Source organism: Bos indicus x Bos taurus, chromosome 15 (assembly GCF_003369695.1).
Source record: "Bos indicus x Bos taurus breed Angus x Brahman F1 hybrid chromosome 15, Bos_hybrid_MaternalHap_v2.0, whole genome shotgun sequence".
NCBI classification, from domain to species: domain Eukaryota; kingdom Metazoa; phylum Chordata; class Mammalia; order Artiodactyla; family Bovidae; genus Bos; species Bos indicus x Bos taurus.
In genome coordinates, this window is record NC_040090.1 from 25,021,346 (window position 1) to 25,045,382 (window position 24,037).

The window sequence follows — 24,037 nt, forward strand, 5'->3', positions numbered from 1 at the left end:
TCCATCGAGTCGGTGATGTCATTCAGCCATCTCATCCTGTCGTCCCCTTCTCTTCCTGCCCTCAATCCCTCCCAGCATCAGAGTCTTTTCCAATGAGTCAACTCTTCGCATGAGGTGGCCAAAGTACTGGAGTTTCAGCTTTAGCATCAGTCTTTCCAAAGAACACCTAGGATTGATCTCCTTTAGGATGGACTGGTTGGATCTCCTTGCAGTCCAAGGGACTCTCAAGAGTCTTCTCCAACACCACAGTTCAAAACCATCAATTCTTCAGCTCTCAGCTTTCTTCACAGTCCAACTCTCACATCCATACGTGACCACAGGAAAAACCATAGCCTTGATTAGACAGACTTTGTTGGCCAAGTAATGTCTCTGCTTTTGAATATGCTGGTTGGTCATAACTTTCCTTTCAAGGAGTAAGTGTCTTTTAATTTCATGGCTGCAATCACCATCTGCAGTGATTTTGGATCCCCCCAAAATAAAGTCTGACACTGTTTCCACTGCTTCCCAATCTATTTCCCATGAAATGATGGGACCAGATGTCATGATCTTCGTTTTCTGAATGTTGAGCTTTAAGCCAACTTTTTCACTCTCCACTTTCACTTTCATCAAGAGGCTTTTTAGTTCCTCTTCACTTTCTGCCATAAGGGTGGTATCATCTGCATATCTGAGGTTATTGATATTTCTCCCGGCAATCTTGATGCCAGCTTGTGCTTCTTCCAGCCCAGCATTTCTCATGATGTACTATGCATAGAAGTTAAATAAGCAGGGTGACAATATACAGCTGTGACATACTCCTTTTCCTATTTGGAACCAGTCTGCTGTTCCATGTCCAGTTCTAACATTGTTTCCTGACCTGCATATAGGTTTTTCAAGAGGCAGGTTAGGTAGTCTGGTATTCCCATCTCTTTCAGAATTTTCCACAGTTTATTGTGATCCACACAGTTAAAGGCTTTGGCATAGTCAATAAAGCAGAAATAGATGTTTTTATGGAACTCTTTTGCTTTTTCCATGATCCAGCGGATATTGGCAATTTGATCTCTGGTTCTTCTACCTTTTCTAAAACCAGCTTGAACATCTGGAAGTTCACGGTTCATGTATTGCTGAAGCCTGGCTTGGAGAATTCTGAGCATTACTTTACTAGCGTGTGAGACGAGTGCAATTGTGCGGTAGTTTGAGCATTCTTTGGCATTGCCTTTCTTTGGGATTGGAATGAAAACTGACCTTTTCCAGTCCTGTGGCCACTGCTGACTTTTGCAAATTTGCTGGCATATTGAGTGCAGCACTGTCTTTTAGAGATTTTCTATTGCTAGATTTTCCAAATGTCATTCTTGGCCCAACCAAAAAATTCCTGTTAGATTTTTACCTAGCTGTTAATTCAACGGCCCAAACCACCAAGCATCAGAATGAATCTTCTTAGCGATGATAAATTTAGACTCACAGGGTATATCCAGTTCTACCATAGAATATATGTCCAATTCTACTAGGAGAACCCTACGATTAGTATGGATGTACCTAGCAGTTTTTTTTTTTTTTTTCTTTAACCTTCTATTTTTGAATAAGAAAATTAAAAGAGCATTTTACTCAAATATAGTTCAGTGATTTTATTTTACTGTCATGATAACACTGAATAGTGGTGTAGAAGTTTCCAGAGGGCAAATGCTGCAAAAGGGAGAATATTCTGGAAAACTGACAGGCTGCTAGGAGGTTTCAGATGTTGTTGTTGTGTTGTGTAGTTGCTCTGTCCAACTCTTTTGAAACCCCGTGGACTGTAGCCCCCCAGGCTCCTCTGTCCATGGAATTTCCTAGCAAGAATAGTGGAGTGGGTTGCCATTTCCTCCAGGGGATCTTGCCAACCCAAGGATCAAAGTGAAAGATTGTTGCTATGAGCTGTGAGTGATGCCGGGATTCTTGGCCTCTAGAGGAGAGGAATTCGATCAGGGGCCAGTGAAGAGGCTTGATCGTTCAGAGCTTTTGTGTAATAAAATTTTATTAAAGTATAAAAGACACAGAATAAGCTTCTGACATACACATCAGAAGGGGGCAGAAACAGTGCCCCCTTCACAGTTTATAGCAAGAAGTGATAATACCTATTCAGTTCAGTTCAGTCACTCAGTAGTGTCCAACTCTTTGCAACCCCATGAATCGCAGCACGCCAGGCCTCCCTGTCCATCACCAACTCCTGGAGTTCACTCAAACTCATGTCCATCGAGTCGGTGATGCCAACCAGCCATCTCATCCTCTGGTGTCCCCTTCTCCTCCTGCCCCCAATCCCTCCCAGCATCAGGGTCTTTTCCAATGAGTCAACTCTTCGCATGAGGTGGCCCAAGTATTGGAGTTGAACTTCAGCATCAGTCCTTCCAATGAACAGCCAGGACTGATCTCCTTTAGGATGGACTGGTTGGATCTCCCTGCAGTCTAAGGGACTATCAAGAGTCTTCTCCAACACCACAGATATCAGCAAGCTGCTAACTAGAGAAAGGAAATACCTCAAAACTGAGAGTGGCACCAGGCCCCTCACCCACCACATGCATTTTGAGATCGCACTGGCACAAGGTGAGTCATCCTGGGTCACAAAACAATTGACATGAATCTTGAAAAAAGGCAGATTTCCAAGCAAATACATAGTTCATTACATAGCTTAAGAAAAATATTTCCATAAGAAAAATGCATTGGTTACTTCAAGGTTTGAGAAAAGTTAAGTTCAGGTGGAACCAGGTAATGGCAACACAGAAGTTTAAAAGAAACCTTTTAATTTTGTATAGAGAAGGGGGAAAAATGTCTGACACTTGTAGTTTGTTTCCTCCTGCTGCTTAAGAGAGAAAGAAAGAAAACGTGCAGTCTATGACACTTGCAGTCTATTTCCTCCACTTGGGGACCCCTAGCCATCCTGCCTTTAAGCCTCTCAAAACCTGCGTCTTCTGCATTGCAGGTGGATCCTTTACTGTTGAGAATAGGCATTCAAATAGTAGAGAAGCTAAGATACAAAATCTTTCCCTCCAAATTGAAAGTTATGAGATCTTGTCATTCCTCCAGAGATCACCCACTTACAAATTACTACACTCAGGAGAGAAAAAAAATATTAATGTAAGTAGCAATCTATTCATTACCTTCTAGTGAAGAATGCAACTGACAGCAGAGCTAGACCCACAAGTCCTTGTAGCTCAGAACTTCTTTCTTCTACATAAGAACTTATTATAATCTGAAAGCTATTGCTGAATTTGGGATAGTATAGAATAAACTATGCTATAACATTCCAGTGTTAAATAGCAACAGGTTAGGAAAGCCTCTTGTATCCATCTTTAGCACAGGGAAATATCAGCTTTGCTTTCAGGATTTGTCTGGCCAGATTTATTGGCTTGGACTCCCTCTTCCCATAATACCACTTAGATTAGCATTAAACATATTTTCATCTCTAACTTTCCTTTTTCTATGAAGTCATGTGAACCAATTTCTCCTTTCTGAATGCTATGTAATTCCTTCAGATCTGTTAACATATCTTATTAGTCTATGCTATCTACCTGGAAGCCATCCTGCTTTTCAATATATATTTGCTCAATACTATTCTTATCTATTACATATTGACTTAGAGTTTAATTCTCAAGGGCTTATTTTCATGTTCTTAGGGGAGAACCTCAGAAACTCTCGATTCACAGACTATAGTTGGATGATGATTTTACATTAACAATATGGAGATTTACTACTACTAACTCAAAGCGTTGTTCATTGTATTTTACAAGGCATTCTTAGCAAGACACAAGAACAGCAGAAATTTGCTTGACATTTTATTACCTCTGCCCAACAAACTCAATCTCCAAACATGAGAAGATAGTTGACCTTTACTATTAGTCACCGGCCTTTAAAGGATTTTTATTATTTTCTTTTATGATCACATTCTTCATTCCATGAACGCCAATTTGTGCAAAAGAAGGTATAAGGTGCAGAACAAAAGGGTTCCAACAAGTATGGGTCACACTCTAAGTTAGCAGGTCATAGCAAAACATGGGCAACAGTCTACGTGTGAATAATTTCCAGGAGATGAAGAAGTCTGTGGGGGGAAAAGTCAAGGTCAACTCAATATTACATTGTTGACTTAAATTGGACATTAAACTTCTCATATATAGGTCCTTCTGACAGACTGGAAGAAATGTTGAAAAATCTATGTTTCAGTACGAATGTTTGTGCAGGTCTAGGACTGCAGATTAGTAATTCAATAGTTTACAAATTTAGATATGAGAAAGTCTAATGTTCTTTTTAGAAAGTAAGCTTCCCAAATATATGGACCATGACACATAATTTGGTGGTGGGTTTGCATAAAATGAGAAAAAAAAAAAAAGTTTAAGCCTTGTTTTGTAGATGCAGGCTATTCAGTTCCTGGGCCAGAGTTGGGCAGAGAGACAAGTGCTAATCTAAGCTTTTATAATTATTTAGATTTAAAAGAAGTTATCCTATACTTTCCTAGAATGTGACCCTCTTTGTGGTTATTTAGTATATATTACCTATTTAAATGACGGAAAACAAATGTAATTCCAAGGTGGTGAGGAATGAAGAAGAAATCAAAAGCTGTCTTACACACAGCACTATGTCTGATTCAGTACCATAAATTTTAGATTCTCTGGAGAAGGTTGAATCTTTGTGACCATACAAGAAACAGGACAAAACACACAATCGCTGACCTCTGGAATCTTGCCTTTATGCAGTATTCAAAAGAATATGGATTAAGTAAAGTCCCTTTTACTTTTCACAAAAGGCATAGTTGGGTCTGCACCAAAATGCAACCATTGTTTCTATACCAGATTTATCAATATTAGAAGCCTAAAAGATCATATTGTATCTGTAAAAAAGAAAATCAATACAAAAGTTATCCTCTTCACTATTTTGTGTAAAGACAGCAATGATTTTTCTTTTAGAATCCCAAATCTAGTGAAAGACTAAAGTCTATAATGAGTAGCAAACAAAACTGATTTATTATGTATGGATGGTGTTAGGTGTGGGCGTGTAATGGGAATTCTACAGTCTTAAAAGGAAATTAAATTCAGAATGTTTTTTGAGAAATTGATTTTTTGCCGTGAGGAGAAAAATGCTTTATCAATACTCACCTGTCACCATCCATTCTCATGTCCAAGGGGCCATCCTTCCGAAGGGAAAAACCTCTTTCAGGGGTATCAAGTTGCATGGAGGAACACCCAAGATCCAAAAGAACTCCATCCAAAGTCCCTGGCTGTACTCCAGCTTTCATTAGTAAGGCTTCTGCCTGGCTGAACTGGCCTAGGATAGCTCGGATCTGTTTACTGGGAATAAGACCAGGAGATGGAAAAAAACACTTCTGTTATATTAAAGTCTTTCTTAAGGCCCAGGGTCAATGAAAGGGTGCACACTCTATAATTAGCTTATTAAACCAATATATATTTACTAACTGCCAGTCACATGCTTTGCACTATATAAAGACTTTTGGATAAGGAAAGTGTATCTTTGGTTTCAACATCAGAGGTGGGTTAACATAATTTTATTCCTGCTAATGAACACAATTTATTTATACCTGTGTGAAGGTATAGAAGTTCATGAATTAGAAAAATTCCCTTGTCAGACCAGTCCTTTTATTTTTTTCTTAAAAAAAAAAAGGTTCTTAAATCTATGGGCTGGGAAACATATGCCATTCCATCAAAGGAACAAACCCTTGTGCAGTGTTTGTGGGAGTGGAAACTGGTCCAGGGACTATGGAAAGCAGTATGGAAGTTCCTCAAAAGATTAGAAATAGAACTACCATATTATCTAGCAATTCCATTTCTGGGAATATATCCAAAAGAAATAAAAACACTATGTTGGACTGATATCAGCACACCCTCATATTCATCACAGTATTATTTACAATAGTCAAGACATTAAAACAACCTAAGTGTCCATCAAAGGGAGAATGGATAGAAAACTTGAGATGCATATGTATTTATATATCTACATATATATATGTATACATATATTATTATTCAGTCATAAAAAAGAAAATCTTGCCATTTGTGACATGATGGATTGCAGCATTATGCAAAGTCAGAGAAAGACAAACACTCTATGATCTCATTTATATGTGAAATCTTGAGAGAGAGAGGGAGGGAGGGAGTGAAGGGGAACTACGCTCATAAAAAACAAAGAGAGCAGACTTGTGGTTTCCAGAGATGGTGGGTGAGGAAACGGGAACTGAATGAAGGTGGTCAAAAGGTACAAACTTATGGATAAATCAGTACTAGGGATGTAATGGACAACATGATGATGACAGTTAATACTTATTTATGTGTAGTATTTATGAAAGTTGTGTTTATGTGTATTTCTCTTGTATTTATATGAGATGATGGGTGTTAACAATGTGGAAATCATTTCATAATATATGGAAATCAAATCATTGTGCTGGACACTCTAAACTTGTAAAGTGTTAAATGTCACTATATATGGTGTTATGTATCACTGTATAATTACTATCTCAATAAAGCTGGAAAAAATAAATTTATCCTAGTAAATAAATTTAAATATAGTATGTAATAAAACAGAAAAAGACAGGTCAAACATCTTCAAGACAACCATTTTAACTTTCTCCATATTCTTCACATAATTCAGGATAGAGGAGCTATGCAGCTGCACACTTGAATGAAACTATGGCTAAAATAAAATGCCTTCTTGAAGAAATAATGTTTTAGCTCTCAGCAGGGATTCTGAAGTGAGTGAAACATTCAGAATCAACAGACAGGCAAGGAGCTGGGATCACCTTACAACTATGTTGATTCTCCTTCCTACACAAAGTGAGATGCTGCCTTCAGGGTTCTTTAGAAACCCAAGGGCAACTGGCACACATTTTGGAAGGGGAAAGAGAAGGGGAAAAAAACGGTCAACACTGCCAAGACCTCATTCTTCCATCTACAGGTGTGTGGAGTAAGTGTGGAGTTCAACAGTGTTGGGAATTCATATTTATTAGATTTACTTATATGTGATGTTGTTTAAGGAGAATTTCACAGCTCATTGGCAATTTTTTTCTCAAATTTCAATGGAGAAAATGATTTTCAGATTCACTCACCAAATATTCATTGAGTATCTGCTATGTGTCAGGCATTATGCTATTCTGAGGTAAACAAAGATTAATAAAGCATGGCTTTCTGAGCTTTGAGTTGACAGGAAGAGATGTATAAATAATTTGCAAAACAACCCAATGGGTACTAGAGAAGAGAGACAAACAGACTGCTAGGTCTGTATTTGGAAAATATAAAAGCAATGCTAATGCTAGCATCGAAAACAGAACTAGTAGAATCTTGGGATTGGATGCCAACTCACAAATCACTTATTCCAATTATTTAACTGATGTTTCAATCTTTTCCCTTTCCACCATCACTGCTGGGGGGCAGAGGAGGGAGGAGACTCTTTTAATCATTTTTCATTCATCCCATTGGTGAGGAAGGGATTTCCATTCTAAGATTATGAAAATGGTCAAGCGAACACTCGGCACTCAACAGTGGACAGATGAGATTGACAGCTTATTAATCACATCCATTCACAGCTCAGGGGAGGACACCAAATGCCATGCAAGGCTACACAGGTGCTGCATTCTGGAACAGAGTGGACTGACAGAGGCTTTGGGAGGCAGATTTTATAGTATCAAGAGAGTGGGGTGGCACATGCCCACAGATGAATGTGTTGGCTTGTGTGAATAATCCCATGTGCTGGAAGGGAACTGAAACCTGCTAATCAGGGATAAGCAGGTATTATGCCTGATCCCTTTGATAAGGAGTGTTGTTTGGTTAGGAGCCTTCTTAGTGGAAGCACAGTGTGGTAGAGAACTTGCGGTTAGGCTATTCAGAGTTCTTCCAGTTTGCCCCAGATGTCAAGAATACATCTGGGTGTATTCTTGGCTTAAACTTGATGGCTTACATCACGGTCACTTAGCCTGTGTTGGAACATTCCCAGTAATAAAAAGTCACTACTGTTTTTTGTTTTGTTTTGGTCAGTTGTTTTTTAGTTAAGTTGATGGCTCCTGCCTCACTATAACTTTTGTCCCAGGTAGCATCCCATGGAAAACAATTAAAAACCATGGCAGCCTCTTACACATCTATTGTTAGCTACTGTAGTGATATTTGTTGGCTACCTCTTAGTTGCCAGTCTCTCTGTTACAGAAAATGAAAGTGTGAGCCTCTCAATCATGTTCAACTCTTTGCAACCACATGGACTGTAGCCCTCCAGATTCCTGTCCATGGAATTCTCCAGACAAGAATCCCGGAGTGGTTTGCCATTCTCTTCTTCAAGGAATCTTCCCAACCCAGGGATCGAACCTGGGTCTCCTGCACTGCAGGCAGATAGATGCTTACCATCTGAGCCACTAGGGAAGACTCTCTGTTCCAACAGGAACTCAAAATTTTTTTTGAGGTCCCGTGTATTTTGGGAGAGACTGATCATATTGATGCTGGTTTACATGTCAACTTATCTTGGCAAAAGTACCTGATTATTTAATAAAATACTGATTGATGTATCGCTGTGAAGGTTTCTTTAGATATGGCTACCATTAAAATCAGTTCTATCTAAGTAAAGAATGGGCTTCCTTGGTGGCTCAGTGGTAAAGAATATGCCTGCAATGCAGGAGAAGCAGATGTGGGTTCAATCCCTGGGTCTGAAAGATCCCCTGGAGGAGGACATGGCAACCCACTCCAATATTCTTACCTGGGAAATCCCATGGACAGAATAAAGGATATTACTTTCTGTAATGTAAGTACGCATCATCCAATCAGATGAAAATCCTTGAGAGCAAAATATGAGGTTTCCAGAGGAAAAAGAAATTTAGTCGCAAGACTATAGTATTATCTCCCATCAGAGTTTCTAGTCTGTTGGCCTACCCTACCATTTCCCCATAATGCCAGTCAATTCCTTGAGACATTTGTGTGTGTGTGTGTGTGTGTGTGTGTGTGTGTATCTCCAACTGGTTTCTTTCTCCTAATAAGCTACTTGGCACACGTGACTGTATGGCCCCTATAATTTGTTCTAAGATTGGCATGTGTCACAGCTCTGGCCAGTAAGGTACAAGAGATATTTCCCAGGGATTTGAGGGAAGAAAATTCTTTTCTTCCAATGAGCTATGGGAAGAAAAATGTTTTTTTCAGACTCTCACTTGATATGAAAAAGCACATAGCCCTGATCACTGACAGCAGATATCTTGACTCAAGATATAGCAAGGGTGGAAGCCAATTTGGCCAAAACTCTACAAAGCAGAGAGAAAGATTAAACAGGCCGTTAGACTGACCTCACCTAAAATCCAACTTGTCTCTGAACTTTCAAGTTAGCCCATAAATTACTTTTGTTATTTAAAACCAGTTTGATTTTTCTTTTACTTGCAATGGAAAACATCATAACCATCACAGCTATCACGCTCCTCTGGTGTTCATTTCTCCACATCACACACCTCGTGTCTTCTGCTATTTTCCATACAAAAAGTCTTTTACCATATAGCTACTCTTTTCTAAATGTGTCCCAGTTGACCATGTGCCTCAATCTGAACTCCATAATGATCAGCACGAAATAAATTCTTGCCTCTTTGTTCTAGTTATGATATTAACACAGCTCAAAATCAAAATGATTTTAGAATTTGTTTCACACTGTTGACTTATACTATCTAAAACTGTTGTACGTGACTACTAAGTCCGTTTCCTCCATATTGTACTGTGTGGTTTTGTTTTGTTAATTATTGTAGATCCAGTACAATTTCTAACCTACATATTTTCTACAACCTTTAGGATCAAGTTATTATCCTGAACTACAGGCATCTTCTTTACACTGCAGCAAAAGCCTCAAACAAATCACTACTGCAAGTCTTAATTCCTTAGGCATTAGAGCCCTGCTGTTTGGTCACTCAGTCGTGTCTGACTCTGCAACCCCATGGACTGCAGCACATCAGGCTCCCCTGTCCTTCACCATGTCCCAGAGCTTGCTCAAACTCATGTCCATTGAGTCAGTGATGCCATCCAACTATCTTATCCTCTGTCCTCTTCTTTTCCTCCTGCCTTCAAACTTTCCCAGCATCGGGGTCTTTTCAAATGAGTCAGTTCTTTGCATCAGGTGGCCAAACTATTGGAGCTTCAGCTTCAGGATCAGTTCTTCCAATGAATATTCAGGATTGATTTCCTTTAGGATTGACTGGTTTGATCTCCTTGCAGTCCAAGGGACTCAAGAGTTCTCCAACACCACAGTTCAAAAGCATCAATTTTTCAGTGCTCAGCCTTCTTTATGGTCCAACTCTCACATCTAAACACGACTATTGGAAAAACCATAGCTTTGACTATACGGACTTTTGTTGGCAAAGTAGACTAAAGTATAGCCCTAGCCTACTTAAAGCTAATATATATATATATATATTTTTTTTAATAACATCTTATAGGAGATGTTTGCGTTCTTGGATGCCCTTAAACATAAGTGTTCAGCACTAACATTCTGATAATTTTAGGCTTGACAAAGAGTAAGTAAGAAAAATGTAATTCTCACCATAATCATATACAAGTATAAAAATATCATGTGGGGAGATAATATACCATGAGGCAACACCACAAAGGAAATCATGTGTTTAAGGCAGAGTTTTCTGATGCTCAATCAATTATGTTTCTAGAATTGGATTATTCTGAGTGAAGAAATCATCTATAAGTTTACCAACCAACTGTTGAAAACTTAATCTTAACTGCAGACCCTGGGGCATTATTTCACATACGCAACAATATTGAGGTTAATTTTCCTGGATAAACAATTCCATGCTCACTTTTTTCTTTCCTTTCTCCCTCCACTGCCTCCCACCCCTGCCCCCCGGCCCCTGCCCAGGTCCTCGCTCTTCCTTCCCTTCCTCCTTCTTCTTCTATTCAAATTTTGGGGTTTTAGTATTTCTGCATATGTATTTTACAAGTGTTATATTACAAGTAACAAAAATATGTGAACTGGCCAGAAAGGATCACAATATTCACAAAAGCAGAGCGAAACCAGTATATTTAGCCATAACTACAAACACAGAATTTGTTTAAATCATTGTCATCATTTGTCATTACCTTAGGATCCCTAGGATGTAAATTCAGTGTTAACTATAACTCAAAGCACATGTTACATGAGAATGATTCTACAATCCAACCCCAAGAAAATAAAGGCACTAATAGTGTGTCAATAATACCCTGGTTGCTGGAAGCCATTTTTGAGGCTTTGACTATGATAAATATTGGCAATCTTGACTCTGGCAAGTCATCTGTACTTAGATTACAACTCTGGTCTGTCTGATTATAAAGGACTCTAGTACACACTGAGGCTGGTGATTTAAGAGTAGCTACTACACATTCTGTATTTGATTTAGAACTGAACATGGAACTTCATCATTCCTCTAATTGCATAGTCTAATGATAGGAGTTAAGGATAGATCTGTTGTGTTGTTGCTTAGTAGCTAAGTTGTGCCCAACTCTTTTGTGACCCCACAGACTACAGTCTGCCAGGCTTCTCTGTCCACGGGATTTCCCAGGCAAGAATAATGGAGTGGGTTGTCATTTCCATCTCCAGGGGATCTTCCCGACAACTTGCATCTCCTGTTATCAGGCAGATTCTTTACCACTGAGCTATCTGGGAAGCCAAGGATAGATTACCCCACACATTATAAAAGTGGATCTAGATTTTTCCTAAAAGAACAAATCATTTACCAGTGAAGGGACTGAGATCTTAGACATGGATATGGAAAGAGATTCAGGCTTGAAAGAATAGTTAGCAATATAACTTATTAGAACTGGCTCAGTCACTAAAACTGAGGCATCAAGTCGGGATCAGCAACAAAGGCAACTTAATGTTAAGTCACCTATGCTGCATACTTAGGACATCATCAGTCCATTATCAGAAGCCCTGTGGTGAAATCTGAGAGTACAGTGAGCTAGCAGAGGAATACGCAGAGAACTCTGTTCATATGGAGCAGACTCACAAGCAGAACAATGCAAAGAAGGGAAGAAAACAAACATTTCTTAAGAAGATGTCAAGAATAGCACACATATACTTAAAGTTCATTTCAGGGTTCACTTCATCATATACTTTAATCATTCATTTTGTGTGTGCATTTGGGGGGCATACCCAGGTGATAACTTCCATAATAAGATAAGAAGAGTAAAATACAACTTGTTTTTTTTGGGGGGGGGGGTGGTGGTGGTGGTGGTGATGGTTTGATTACAGTAGATCCAAGCCCTTCTAACATTAGTATCAGTATTAACCCATGAAATCCCAGTGTGCTACTTGTTTTCCAGTCATTAAATGTTATTGGTCTGTACGCAAAGAGCAGGGCCCTTGGCTGCTTTAATCACTTCATTAGGCAACCCTCGAGCAAGGAATTTGGAGGGAGCTAAACCAGTGGATAAAAGTATAGTTCCTATTTGGGCAATGGTAAGAGCAAACATTTGTGGAATGCTTTCCATGTACTAGACCCTGGGCTAACTGCTTTATACTTATTAAATCATTTCATCCTTGTGATAACCCTATGAGCTAGGCGCATTATAACACACTTTACAGATGAAGAAACAGGGCAGAGAATGAAGCCAGTGACCCAAGGCATACAGCTTGTAAATGTTGGAATTAGAGTGTAAACAGTCCAGTCTGGCTCAAGAGTCATGTTCTTCACCCCACACTGTAACCTCTCAAGTTTCTATTTAGTGCCATTTCAGATCTCAAATTCACCAATTTAACCTTGTCATGGCCCAGACATGGCATGACATGGCCCCTAGACAAATCTGCCTAGTTTGTCTGATTTTTTTTTTTAATTAAAATGCTTTAGTTATTTTTAATGTTTGCCATCTCTTCATAGCTATAGGACAGCAGATTCAGTACTCAACAAATACTTGCTGAATAAGGATTATGATGCTGGGAGGGATCGGGGGCAGGAGGAAAAGGGGATGACAGAGGATGAGATGGCTGGATGGCATCACTGACTCGATGGACGTGAGTTTGAGTGACCTCCGGGAGTTGGTGATGGACAGGGAGGCCTGGCGTGCTGCAATTCATGGGGTCGCAAAGAGTCGGACATGACTGAGTGACTGAACTAAATTGAATTGAACCAGGTACTGGATATAGGAACATACAAATGAACAAGAGCACACAATATAGAAAGGCATATATACAAGTGTATATAAATCATTGTGGAGATGGTTTATTTCTTCTTAAAACAACAGTGAGAGAGTAGAGAGGAGAAACTGCATCATAAAACTTAACATTTAACTCTTAGTTCTGATACTTATTGTGTAATGGGCTTATGAAACTTATTAACCCTGTGGTATTGGACAAGTTATTAATATCCCTCAGTTTTAGTTCCATGCATCTCCTGGTGTTTTAAGGTTCTCCCTGTTGAAGCAGCCTGGTATGGTAGAAGTATCTCAGTAAGTTCTGGAGTCAGACTGAATCAGATCATTAACTTTTTAATCATTTATTGCTATACAACTCAGATTCTTCATTTATCCCATTTAGACAACAGAGCAATTCCAAACTCACAAAGCTTTTGTGAATTGCATGTTAATCAGTGTATATGAGAACACCCACTATGGGGCCTATGCAAAGGGAGGCCCTCAAGAAATGTTACCTCTCCTTCTGCTCCAGGTTGCTTTTCTTCCCTTAGAGATTCTTTTCATGATTTGGTCACTGGGCTGCCAATTGAAAGCTGGCAGCAATGGTAGGGATTTGCTCCAAACACACCAAATCCAGGGCCATACTGACTATGAAGAATTCTTCTCCAGTCTCTTTTATGTGCTGCTACTGGGCTGTATTTCTTCTTCCATGTCACCATGCTCCTGTTATAATTTGAGAACCATTCACTTTCTGATATGTTAATGCTTGCCATACCACATAAGAGTCCAAGATATTTTGATTTTGATATTAATTGCAATCATTTTTTAAGTACTATTAAAAGATACTCTTGCTCAAAGAATATTTCTATACACTATAGAGATGGAATGAAAAGACATTATTTTTGTTTCATGTAATCTGCTCAAAATTTTTGACAGAATTATCTTTACTGACTATTGTCTTTCCCTTCAGGAAATACTTGCTAAAAATTGATTTGGTCATTCACAACTCATATATTGACTTAAAGAAAGCACATTTTAGAAGGGATGAAATACAATTATATCTCTATCTTTATGTAACCCTTTCAAAATGTATTCAGTAAATAATATTCATCTGTTTTGGAATAACAGTATAGGAGGCTGGGTTACTTTTCTGCTTGCTAACATATAACAGATAGTTGGAAGGCTACTGTGAATTGCAGACACAGTTCAGTTCAGTTCAGTTCAGTCACTCAGTTGTGTCTGACTCTTTGCGACCCCATGAATCGCAGCACGCCAGGCCTCCCTGTCCATCACCAACTCCCGGAGTTCACTCAAACTCACGTCCATCGAGTCGGTGATGCCATCCAGCCATCTCATCTTCTGTCATCCCCTTTTCCTCCTGCCCCGAATCCCTCCCAGCATCAGTCTTTTCCAATGAGCCAAGTCTCCGCATGAGGTGGCCAAAGAACTGGAGTTTCAGCTTTAGCATCAGTCCTTCCAATGAACACCAGGGACTGATCTTCTTTAGAATGGACTGGTTGGATCTCCTTGCAGTCCAAGGGACTCTCAAGAGTCTTCTCCAACACCACATTTCAAAAGCATCACTTCTTTGGCGCTCAGCTTTCTTCACAGTCCAACTCTCACATCCATACATGACCACTGGAAAGAAATTAGACTATCCAATACTCAGCTTCAAGAACAAATAATAAATGAATACTTACTGGGAAGCTAATAAAGGTCAGGCACTGATTTAGATACTTGTGATACAAATAAAATATAACATTCCAATGACTACAGAGCATATGTTCCAGGGGATAATCAAAATCAATATATTCAATGACTTATATTTCTGTCTACAGCAGTTCAGCTTGATCAGACCAATCACCCCAATGAAAAAACCCTAGAAAAGCTGAATAAGCCAATTAAAAGTAGTTGTTTGAAGGGATCAGAGAACTATGAACATAGCTGAGATTGAGGAGAGAAAAGGAAAGTGTAAACAAGTGAACCCAACACTGGACTGGTTTCCCCATCAAAGCCTTTGTTTGCAAGTGGAACATGAGAGACTAAGAAACTGAGAACTCTGAGCATCCTCATAGGATGAGGGACAAAGACTGAATTTAGAACCCATTTAATGGATGTGACCAGATCATAGTCCCAGAATTTCAGTTGGGACACAAAAGGGCTATAAAACTAGTGGAAGAGTAGACCAAAAATATATCACACAAAGACAGAAATCCAATTTCCAATCAGTTCAATTCATGTTGCTCTAGGGTGTTATGTTCTTAGATGAAATGCCTGATAGAAGCAATAGTAGGTATCTGGAGAAAACTATCTTTCAGGCTTTCAAAATAACTCCAAGACTTCTTAAAAGCAACCTGGAGTGCATTGCCATTTCCTCCTCCAGGGGATCTTCTGGACCCAGGGATCAAACCTGCATTTCTTGCATCTCCTGCATTCGCAGGCTTTGTTTTTTTTTTTAACCACTAGTGCCACCCAGGAAGCCCTCTTAAAAACAACATATGGAATCGAATAATTAATAACTAGATAAACCTACCCTAAGCAATAGATACCAGAAATAGATAAACAGGATACAGAATAGAATTACTGGAATAGGCTTTAAAATATTGACTAACATGTTCATGAGACACAGAGGACAAATTAGGTAATATTAGCCTGAAAATGACTCTATAGAAAATAGCAAGATGAAAATTATATCAAAATGGAAAACAGAAAAATACAATAATTGAAATTAAAAATTCAATAGATAAGTTTAAGAGCAGCTTAGAAATAGCTCAAGAAAGGATTAGTGACATGGAGGATAGTTTAGTAGAAACTATTAAGACTTCAAGCACAGTAAATAATTTGAAAATACAGAACAAAGCATAAGAGACATGTAACATGGTAAGGAGATCTAACATATGTTTAACTGGAATTTCAAAGGAGAGGAAACAGAAAATCAAGTAAAAGCAATATTTAAATATATAGTAGCCAAGAGCTTTAAAAAATGATTCAACATTTGAAGACTATATATTCAAAAATAACAATAAACTTCAAAGAGGATACAAACATAAAACACCCTGGGATTGTAATAGTAAAATTTGTGAAGACAAAAGGAAAGTAAATATTAAGAGCAGCCAGAAGGGGAAAAAAAAAACACATTAGATTCACAGGAGCAACAGTCAGAACCAAAATAAACCCAGAAGGCAAAAATAACTGACAAATTGCCTGCAAAATTGAAAATACAAAGATATTTTGAGATATTCACCAGTAGGAAGTGAAGTGAAGTTGCTCAGTCGTATCCGACTCTTTGCGACCCCATGGACTATAGCCTACCAGGCTCCTCCGTCCATGGGATTCTCCAGGCAAGAATACTGGAGTGGGTTGCCATTTCCTCCTCCAGGGGATATTCCCAACCCAGGGATCATACCCAGGTCTCCCACATTGCAGGCAGACACTTTAACCTCTGAGTCACCAGGGAAGCCTCACCAATAGGAGACCCATACAAAATGGCTTTCTTCAAGTAGGAGGAATATGTTCTCAAAGAAGGCAAATCATGATGGAAGAAAGAGCAGTAAAATGTGTAAATATATGGGTAAATCCAGATGAATAATGATTACTTATATTTTTATTATATTTTATGATCTGATCTGATCTGATTATATTACTTATATATTACTTATTATAAAAATAATTTCCTATAGGCTCAAAATATATTATGTAAAGTTAAAATATACAATAGTGGCACAAAAGACACTATGTAGTTATATGTTATAAATTCTTGAAATTCCAATGTCCAGAAAGAGGCTAAAGTACTAATTTATATTAGACGTTCATAAAGCAATTATGTATGTTGTGGTCTCTAGGGTAATCTTAAAAAGTATTGTAAAATAATGTATAACAAATGAGCAGATAGAGAGACCAGATAGATAACAAGATAACAAAATAAATAACAAAAATGGTGGCAATAAAGAAGAGAAAAAGGAAAAAAGATCAAGTTGACACATTAAAAAGCTAGCAGGAAGATGGTAGACAGATCCAAACCCCAATACACCAGTAATTATAATAAATACTCCTGGACTAAATACTCTGATTATAAAAAGATTTTCAAAATCAAATGATAGGCTGCTTGTAAAAGACAACTGTTAGGACACAGAGAAGTCAAAAATAAGAAGATGGAAAAAGTGCTGTGCAAACATTACACAAAGGAAAGATAATACAGTATCAGATACAGTAGACAGAAATATTACTAGAAGTAAAAAGAGATAATCTTATCATGATATAATGGTCAAATCTGCCAACTGGCATGTGAATGACCAATCTTTATATCTCTAATAAATTTTAAAATATAAAGCAAAATTGATAGAACTAAAAGCAGATGGATAAATATATAACCATAATAGTGGATTTAAAAAATCACTCTTCGTAAACATTGACTAAGCAGAAGAACATATAAAAAATGTGAAATATTCAATCATCAAGTTTGATGTAATTGACACAAAAACTCCACACTTCACACAATGTATATATTTTAAAAGACATTTAATATGCAAAAAAATAGACTATCTGCTGGGGCTATTAGACTAGTTTCATCAAATTTCAAGGGCTGATATCATATAGGGTGTATTTTCTAAGTAGAGTGAAATTTAAGTGGAAATCAGTAACAGAAAAATAACTAGAAAGTCCTCAAATATTTGCAAATTAAGTAATAGGTTTCTAAATAATCTAGAAAATAAAGGAAATTAATAAATATTTTAAACTAACCAATACTTAAAAAGTACAACAAAACTTAGCACTTAATTAAAATGCAACAATCAAACTTGTGGAATGCTTCTAAAACCTATACTGAGAAAAATTCACATAATTAAATGTACATAAAGTCAAATGAGAATCAATGATCTATGCATTCATTTTTTTAGAAATTTAAAGACAACATCAACAATCTATGGAAGGGATAAAAATTGATTTGCACATGAAGTGACTGACAAGAAGTTAATACCCAAAATGTACAAAGAGCTCATAAAACTCAATATTAGACAAACAAAGAACCCAAACAAAAAACAGGTAGAAGACCTAAATGGACATTTCTCCAAAGACATAAAAGTAGTTCACAGGTACATAAATTAATGATGTTCAATATCACTAATTATCAGAGAAATGCAAATCAAAACTGTAAGGAGGTATCACCTCACACTGGTCAAAATGCTATTATCAAAAAGTCTACAAATAATAAATGCTGGAGAGGATGTGGAGAAAAGGAAACACTCCTTCCCTGTTGGTGGGAATATAAATTAGTGCAGCCACTATGGAAAACACCATGTAGCTTCTTTAAAAAACAAAAAGTAGAAGTACCATATGATCCAGCAATTTCACTCTTGGGTATATATCCAGAAAAAACAAAAACTAATTTGAGATACATGCACTCTGAGACATAGAAGCAATCCAAGTACCCATCAACAGACAACTGACTTAAGAAGATGTGGTATACACATGTGTGTGTGTGTGTGTGTGTGTGTGTGTGTGAAAGTGAAACTGTTAGTCGCTCAGTTGTGTTTGACTCCTTGTGACCCCACAGACTGTATGTAGCCCACCAGGCTCCTCTGTCCATGAAATTTGCTAGGCAGGAATGCTGCAGTAGGTAGCCATTCCAGCTACCCATAAATATATGTGTGTGTGTGTGTGTGTGTGTGTGTGTGTGTGTATACACATACATACATGCAACAGAATGTCAGAGAAGGCGATGGCACCCCACTCCAGTACTCTTGCCTGGAAAATCCCATGGACGGAGGAGCTTGGTAGGCTGCAGTCCATGGGGTCGCGAAGAGTCAGACAGGACTGAGTGACTTCACTTTCAGTTTTCACTTTCAGGCATTGGAGAAGGAAATGGCAACCCACTCCAGTGTTCTTGCCTGGAGAATCCCAGGGACAGCAGAGCCTGGTGGGCTGCCATCTTTGGGGTCGCACAGAGTCAGACATGACTGAAGTGACTTAGCAGCAGCAGCAGCACCAACAGAATGTTAGCCATAAAAGAATGAAATACTGCTATTTGCAGCAATATGGATGAACCTAGAGGATATTATAAATAAGTCAAATGGAGAAAGACAAATACTCTATAATATCACTTATATGTGAGAAAATAATACAAATAAATATATGTACAAAACAGATTTACAGACATGGAAAACAAAACTTGTGGTTACCAAAAAGGAGAGGGAGGAGGGAAGCAACAAATAAGGAGTATGGGATTAACAGAAATTATTGTACATAAAATAAACAATAAGAATTTACTGTACAGCACAGCAAAAGTATGCCCAATATCTTGGAATAGCCTCTAATGGAATATAATCTGCAAAAACCAAAACCAAAACCAAAACAATCACATCACTATGCTCTACACCTGAAACTAACAAAGTATTGTAAATCAACTACATTTCAATAAGAATAATAAAGACAACAGCAAATTAAACTCCTAAAAAAGGGCAGAAAATTATATATATAAACACCAAAAAATATAAAAATAGAACAATAGAAAGGATTAAAGAAACATCAAAAATTTGTTCTTTGAAAATACTAAGAAAATTGTTTAATCTCTCCTAAGGATAATCAAGAAGAAAGAATGAACAAAGTACTAACATGACGGATAAAAAAAGAACACGACACCATGGATCCTGCAGGCATTAAAAATACTATAGGACATTATTAAGAACTTTATGCTACTAAATTTGAAATTTAGATCAAATGAAAAAAATTCTCAGAAAAATCATAACTTACTAAAACTGTCCTATGAGGAAACGTAAAATATAAATAGTCCTAAATCCATTAAGAAACTAAATCTGCAATTATAAAACGCTTCACAGAGAAGACAACAAGCATAAATGGCTTCACCATGAATTCTTGCAAACATTTAAAATAGCATCAGTTTTATACAGAGAACAGGAAAAGAGGCATTCACAAAGCCAGCACAATCCTGCTATGAAATTAAGTATTACATTTAAACCTGTAGCTCAGATGGTAAAGAATCTGCCTGCAATGCAGAAGACCTGGGTTCAATCCCTTGGTTGGGAAGAACCTCTGGAGAAGGGAATGGCAATCCACTCCAGTATTCTTACCTTGAAAATCCCAGGGACAGAGGAGCCTGGCTACAGTCCATGAACCCCAAAGAGTTAGACAAGACTGAGCGACTAACACTACTACGATGTTTAAAAAAGAGAAAAACTAAAGGCCAATTTTTCTCATGGGCAAAAAAATAAATAAATAAATAAATAAAATATGAACATAGCAAATCCAGCCACAAACATAAGGGATGATATCACTAGGTTGACATCCAGTTGGCAAGATTCATGAAGCAGTTAGGCATGCAATAGTACTGAAGCTAAGTAAAGAGGTCAGGGCTGGAAAAATAATTTTTGTAACTGTCTTAAAATGGCCGGGATTTAGTAAAAGTTTATTAAATGAATATACAGCAGTATTTTAAAAAGGAAGAATCCTTCTAGTCTCAGTTTCAGGCCAATCTAATTGGGAAATAGATGTCTAATATTAAAAGAAATACCAAATAAAAATGCAATTTTCCCAAATACATGGCCTAGAGAAAGTTTCATTATGTTTCCTTTATATTATAAAAGACATTGGAAAATGAACAAGTAAGAATTCTAGTAAGAAAATGTTTTTGGTAAGAACTGCTTCCTTGCTTAATTTTCTTAGCATCTCATTTTACTCTTTTTTAATGATATTCAAACACTGAATCCTTGATTCCATGCAATTCTCATATAAAAAATACCTACACTGTCTGTGCTTGAATACCCCAGCCCAGCCCTACCCCCTCATTCTCTCTCTCATTAAGGACCATACTGTTTCAATGGTTGTGAAAATTTCTTCTTCCAGACTGCAACAGAGCTTACTTATGATTCATTTGGCGCAGAGTACATGCTACTCTGTAATATTATTTATCTTTTCTCATGCTGCCTCTGCAACAAGAACCTAAACCTATTACAGGTCATAGAGACCATGTTACACAGTTTTTGGAATCTACAGTACCTAAAAGATTGTAAGAGTTCAATGAAAGTTTTTTTGATGATGTAAGTGGTAATGATTTAAAGGCATTAATCTTTTTAAAGGCATCAAAGATGAAAACCTGGTAATTTTTCCGTCATACTTTGCTAAAGAAGACGAGCACACCTAGTAAACTGACACAGGTCTCACGGGCACAGTTATGCGGTGTGAACCCTGGAAATGTAACTCTACATACTTGTCATCAGGGCACAAGTTTCAGACACTTATTCTTCACATTTTTAAGTCATGAGATCTTTATGGAACTATCTTATAACCACAATCAATCTACAATGGTGTATTTTAAGCTTTTGTTCATAATATCTTGCCACCGACATTATCACAGAAGAACTTTTAAGTTTTTGTTCATGATATCTTGTGACCTACATTATCAAGGAAGAACTTGAATAAACTCAAAGGAAAAAATGCTAGCTTATTCTATTAACAAAGGAAATAAAATTCACAATTCATTCCAATCAAAGCCAGTGAATTCAGTTAAAGTTAAATTTAACACATTCAATAAGGAAGAAAACTTTGAACTGCTTTACTTTGAAGGATAGTATTACAATGCTATTTAAACAAAATTCCTTCCTGGAGTATCCTTTTTTCCCTTCTGGAACATTTTTAAAAGTTCCAGAAAAAAATGCAATTTATTTCATATGTAGAGAGATTTTATGCACAGTCTTGGTTTTCTCTGCATAATAATTATCAGACAGTATTTCTAAAATGACCTTTAAAATGTTCCTTCTATGTTTTCTAATATTTCTGACTCTTTATGCTAGATAACCCCACTTCCTTCATACTACCTTCTTATCCAACTTTCTATAAAGCTTAGTGTGGTAATTGGAATAAGAAATGTCCATCTCTTTGTGGCATCATTTTCTAAGACGTACATGTTCTGAAGTAGTTCCTATGAATTCAACCTTTAAAAAATCACCATGTATATATACTGCCAAAATATCCCATTGATTCTATCAGTTATTCAGGAAGTTTTCTCACAACTTAAATAATAGTTTTGAATGTTTGGCATTGACGACAGATGGTGTTTGGATGACTGCTTGAACCCAGGTCTGAATGATTCAATCTAATGGTCTCTAATTAAGGATGAATATCACCATCATCTGAAGAGTGTTTACAAATTATGGATGTTTTACTTTCACCCTAAAAAAAAAAAAAGAAAACCAACATCAAGACAAACATACTATATCTGGGGGATTTTCCTGAAGGGTTCTCATTTAAGGCATCTTTAAGGAGCAATGACTAGATATGGCCAAAAAGGAAAGAGTTTGGGCATGTCTATCATATTAGGGGAATGGCAAATTCTTGAGGCTCATGACAGTTTTTATACATCAAGTATACATAACAACCATTATATAAATGAGTAAGAAAAATTAAATGCTTACTGTTATGGTAAAGGATAGTAGTTGCCACATAAGGTAAGGGGTGACAGCTGCTAGGAATTCTGAGGCTTGGGAATTAAGTGTGTGTATAGCCCCTTTCCAGAGAGAAAAAAGCAATTCCACTTACCAGGGATGAGCAATAAGGTAACCGACAGAGGAAGTCTTATGGGGGCACCAAGCTGTCCTGATGCATCAGTCAGTCCTAACTCTAGTGTGTAAGTCTAAAATTACCAGTTCCTACCCTATTATCTTTTGATGGTTAGCATTTAAAATGGCACTGTAAATTCAGTTTAAATAAAGAAATTTAAAAATCACTAAATGAAACCACGTATTTTAAAATGAAGGAAAAATGTATAATGGAAGTCAGTAGTACTTTTCAAATGAAGACAGCAGCTAAAAATTCAGTCTGGTGCTTGAACTTCTAAATTAATGTACATTTTTAATCTACTCTGTATCTATATGCATTTTAATATCAAAATAATCCTTAGTTATAAAACAATGTTTAATTTAACAAGTCAAATGGTGGCTCTAGGGAGACATAACCATGTTCTTCCTGTGATCTTGAATACTCACTGGCAACAAACACTTCTGACTACTAGCATAATAAAATGATGCCTCCAAAGAAGGAAAAGAAAGCCTGTAAACCTTTCTCCTATTGGTGGTTCTTATTAGCTTCAAAACTCAGGGTGTTATTACATAATAAGATTATGGCAAATAGCTAAGGGTTAAAAAAAGAAAATATGGCCTTTCTGACCTCTTGAAAAAAAAAAACATTAAAACTTAAAGTCGATAGATTTTAGTGAATTTTCATTGCTTTTTTAAATTCAATGAGGAAGTAAGAAAAATGCATTCCCTCTGTAAATGTAAATTAATTAGCTGAATATGTGTCAGAAGCAAACTTTTTAGCCATTCTATGTTCCAATGACCTCTCTCTGAAAAGCCTTTTCTGTACTTTTCAGTTGCTTAATTTCATTTCTGTAACTATTGTGTATCATTTCTCATTTTAAAAGAATAGTCAAGTGTACATTAGCAAGAGATAATCTCCCAAACCAAGCATAAATTTAGTTTATGTATATCTTGAGTGGCTGCTGCTGCTAAGTCACTTCAGTTGTGTCCGACTCTGTGCGACCCCACAGACAGCAGCCCACCAGGCTCCCCCGTCCCTGGGATTCTCCAGGCAAGAACACTGGAGTGGGTTGCCATTTCCTTCTCCAATGCATGAAAGTGAAAAGTGAAAGTGAAGTCGCTCAGTCGTGTCCGACTCTTCGCGACCCCATGTACTGCAGCCTACCAGGCTCCTCCGTCCATGGGATTTTCCAGGCAAGAGTACTGGAGTGGGGTGCCATTGCCTTCTCCGATCTTGAGGAGCATTATTTTGCAAAAAACAATTGGGTGATTAAGTCCAAACCTGGAATTTATGATTTCTATATGACATATAAATTATTCAAAAATCTGGAGGCTGTGGCTCTAGGTACATAAAAATATTAACAGTTGTAAGCCATAATAGTTTTAGCCAATTTTGTATTTTTTAATTCACAC

At 37.3% G+C, this 24,037-nt stretch overlaps 1 protein-coding gene across 7 annotated transcripts in view; it reads right to left on the reverse strand.

Moving 5' to 3' along the window:
• METTL15 (methyltransferase like 15) overlaps positions 1–24,037 on the reverse strand; it is a 271,881-nt gene that overhangs the window by 93,229 nt on the left and 154,615 nt on the right. For 6 of the 7 annotated variants that reach the window (XM_027562783.1, XM_027562777.1, XM_027562784.1 and 3 more), the window contains one exon: positions 5,097–5,288. The exons of the other annotated variant lie outside the window; for it this stretch is intronic. In XM_027562783.1, the coding sequence (XP_027418584.1) occupies positions 5,097–5,288 (192 nt within the window). The remainder of the gene's footprint in view (positions 1–5,096; positions 5,289–24,037) is intronic. 7 annotated transcript variants of the gene reach the window in all.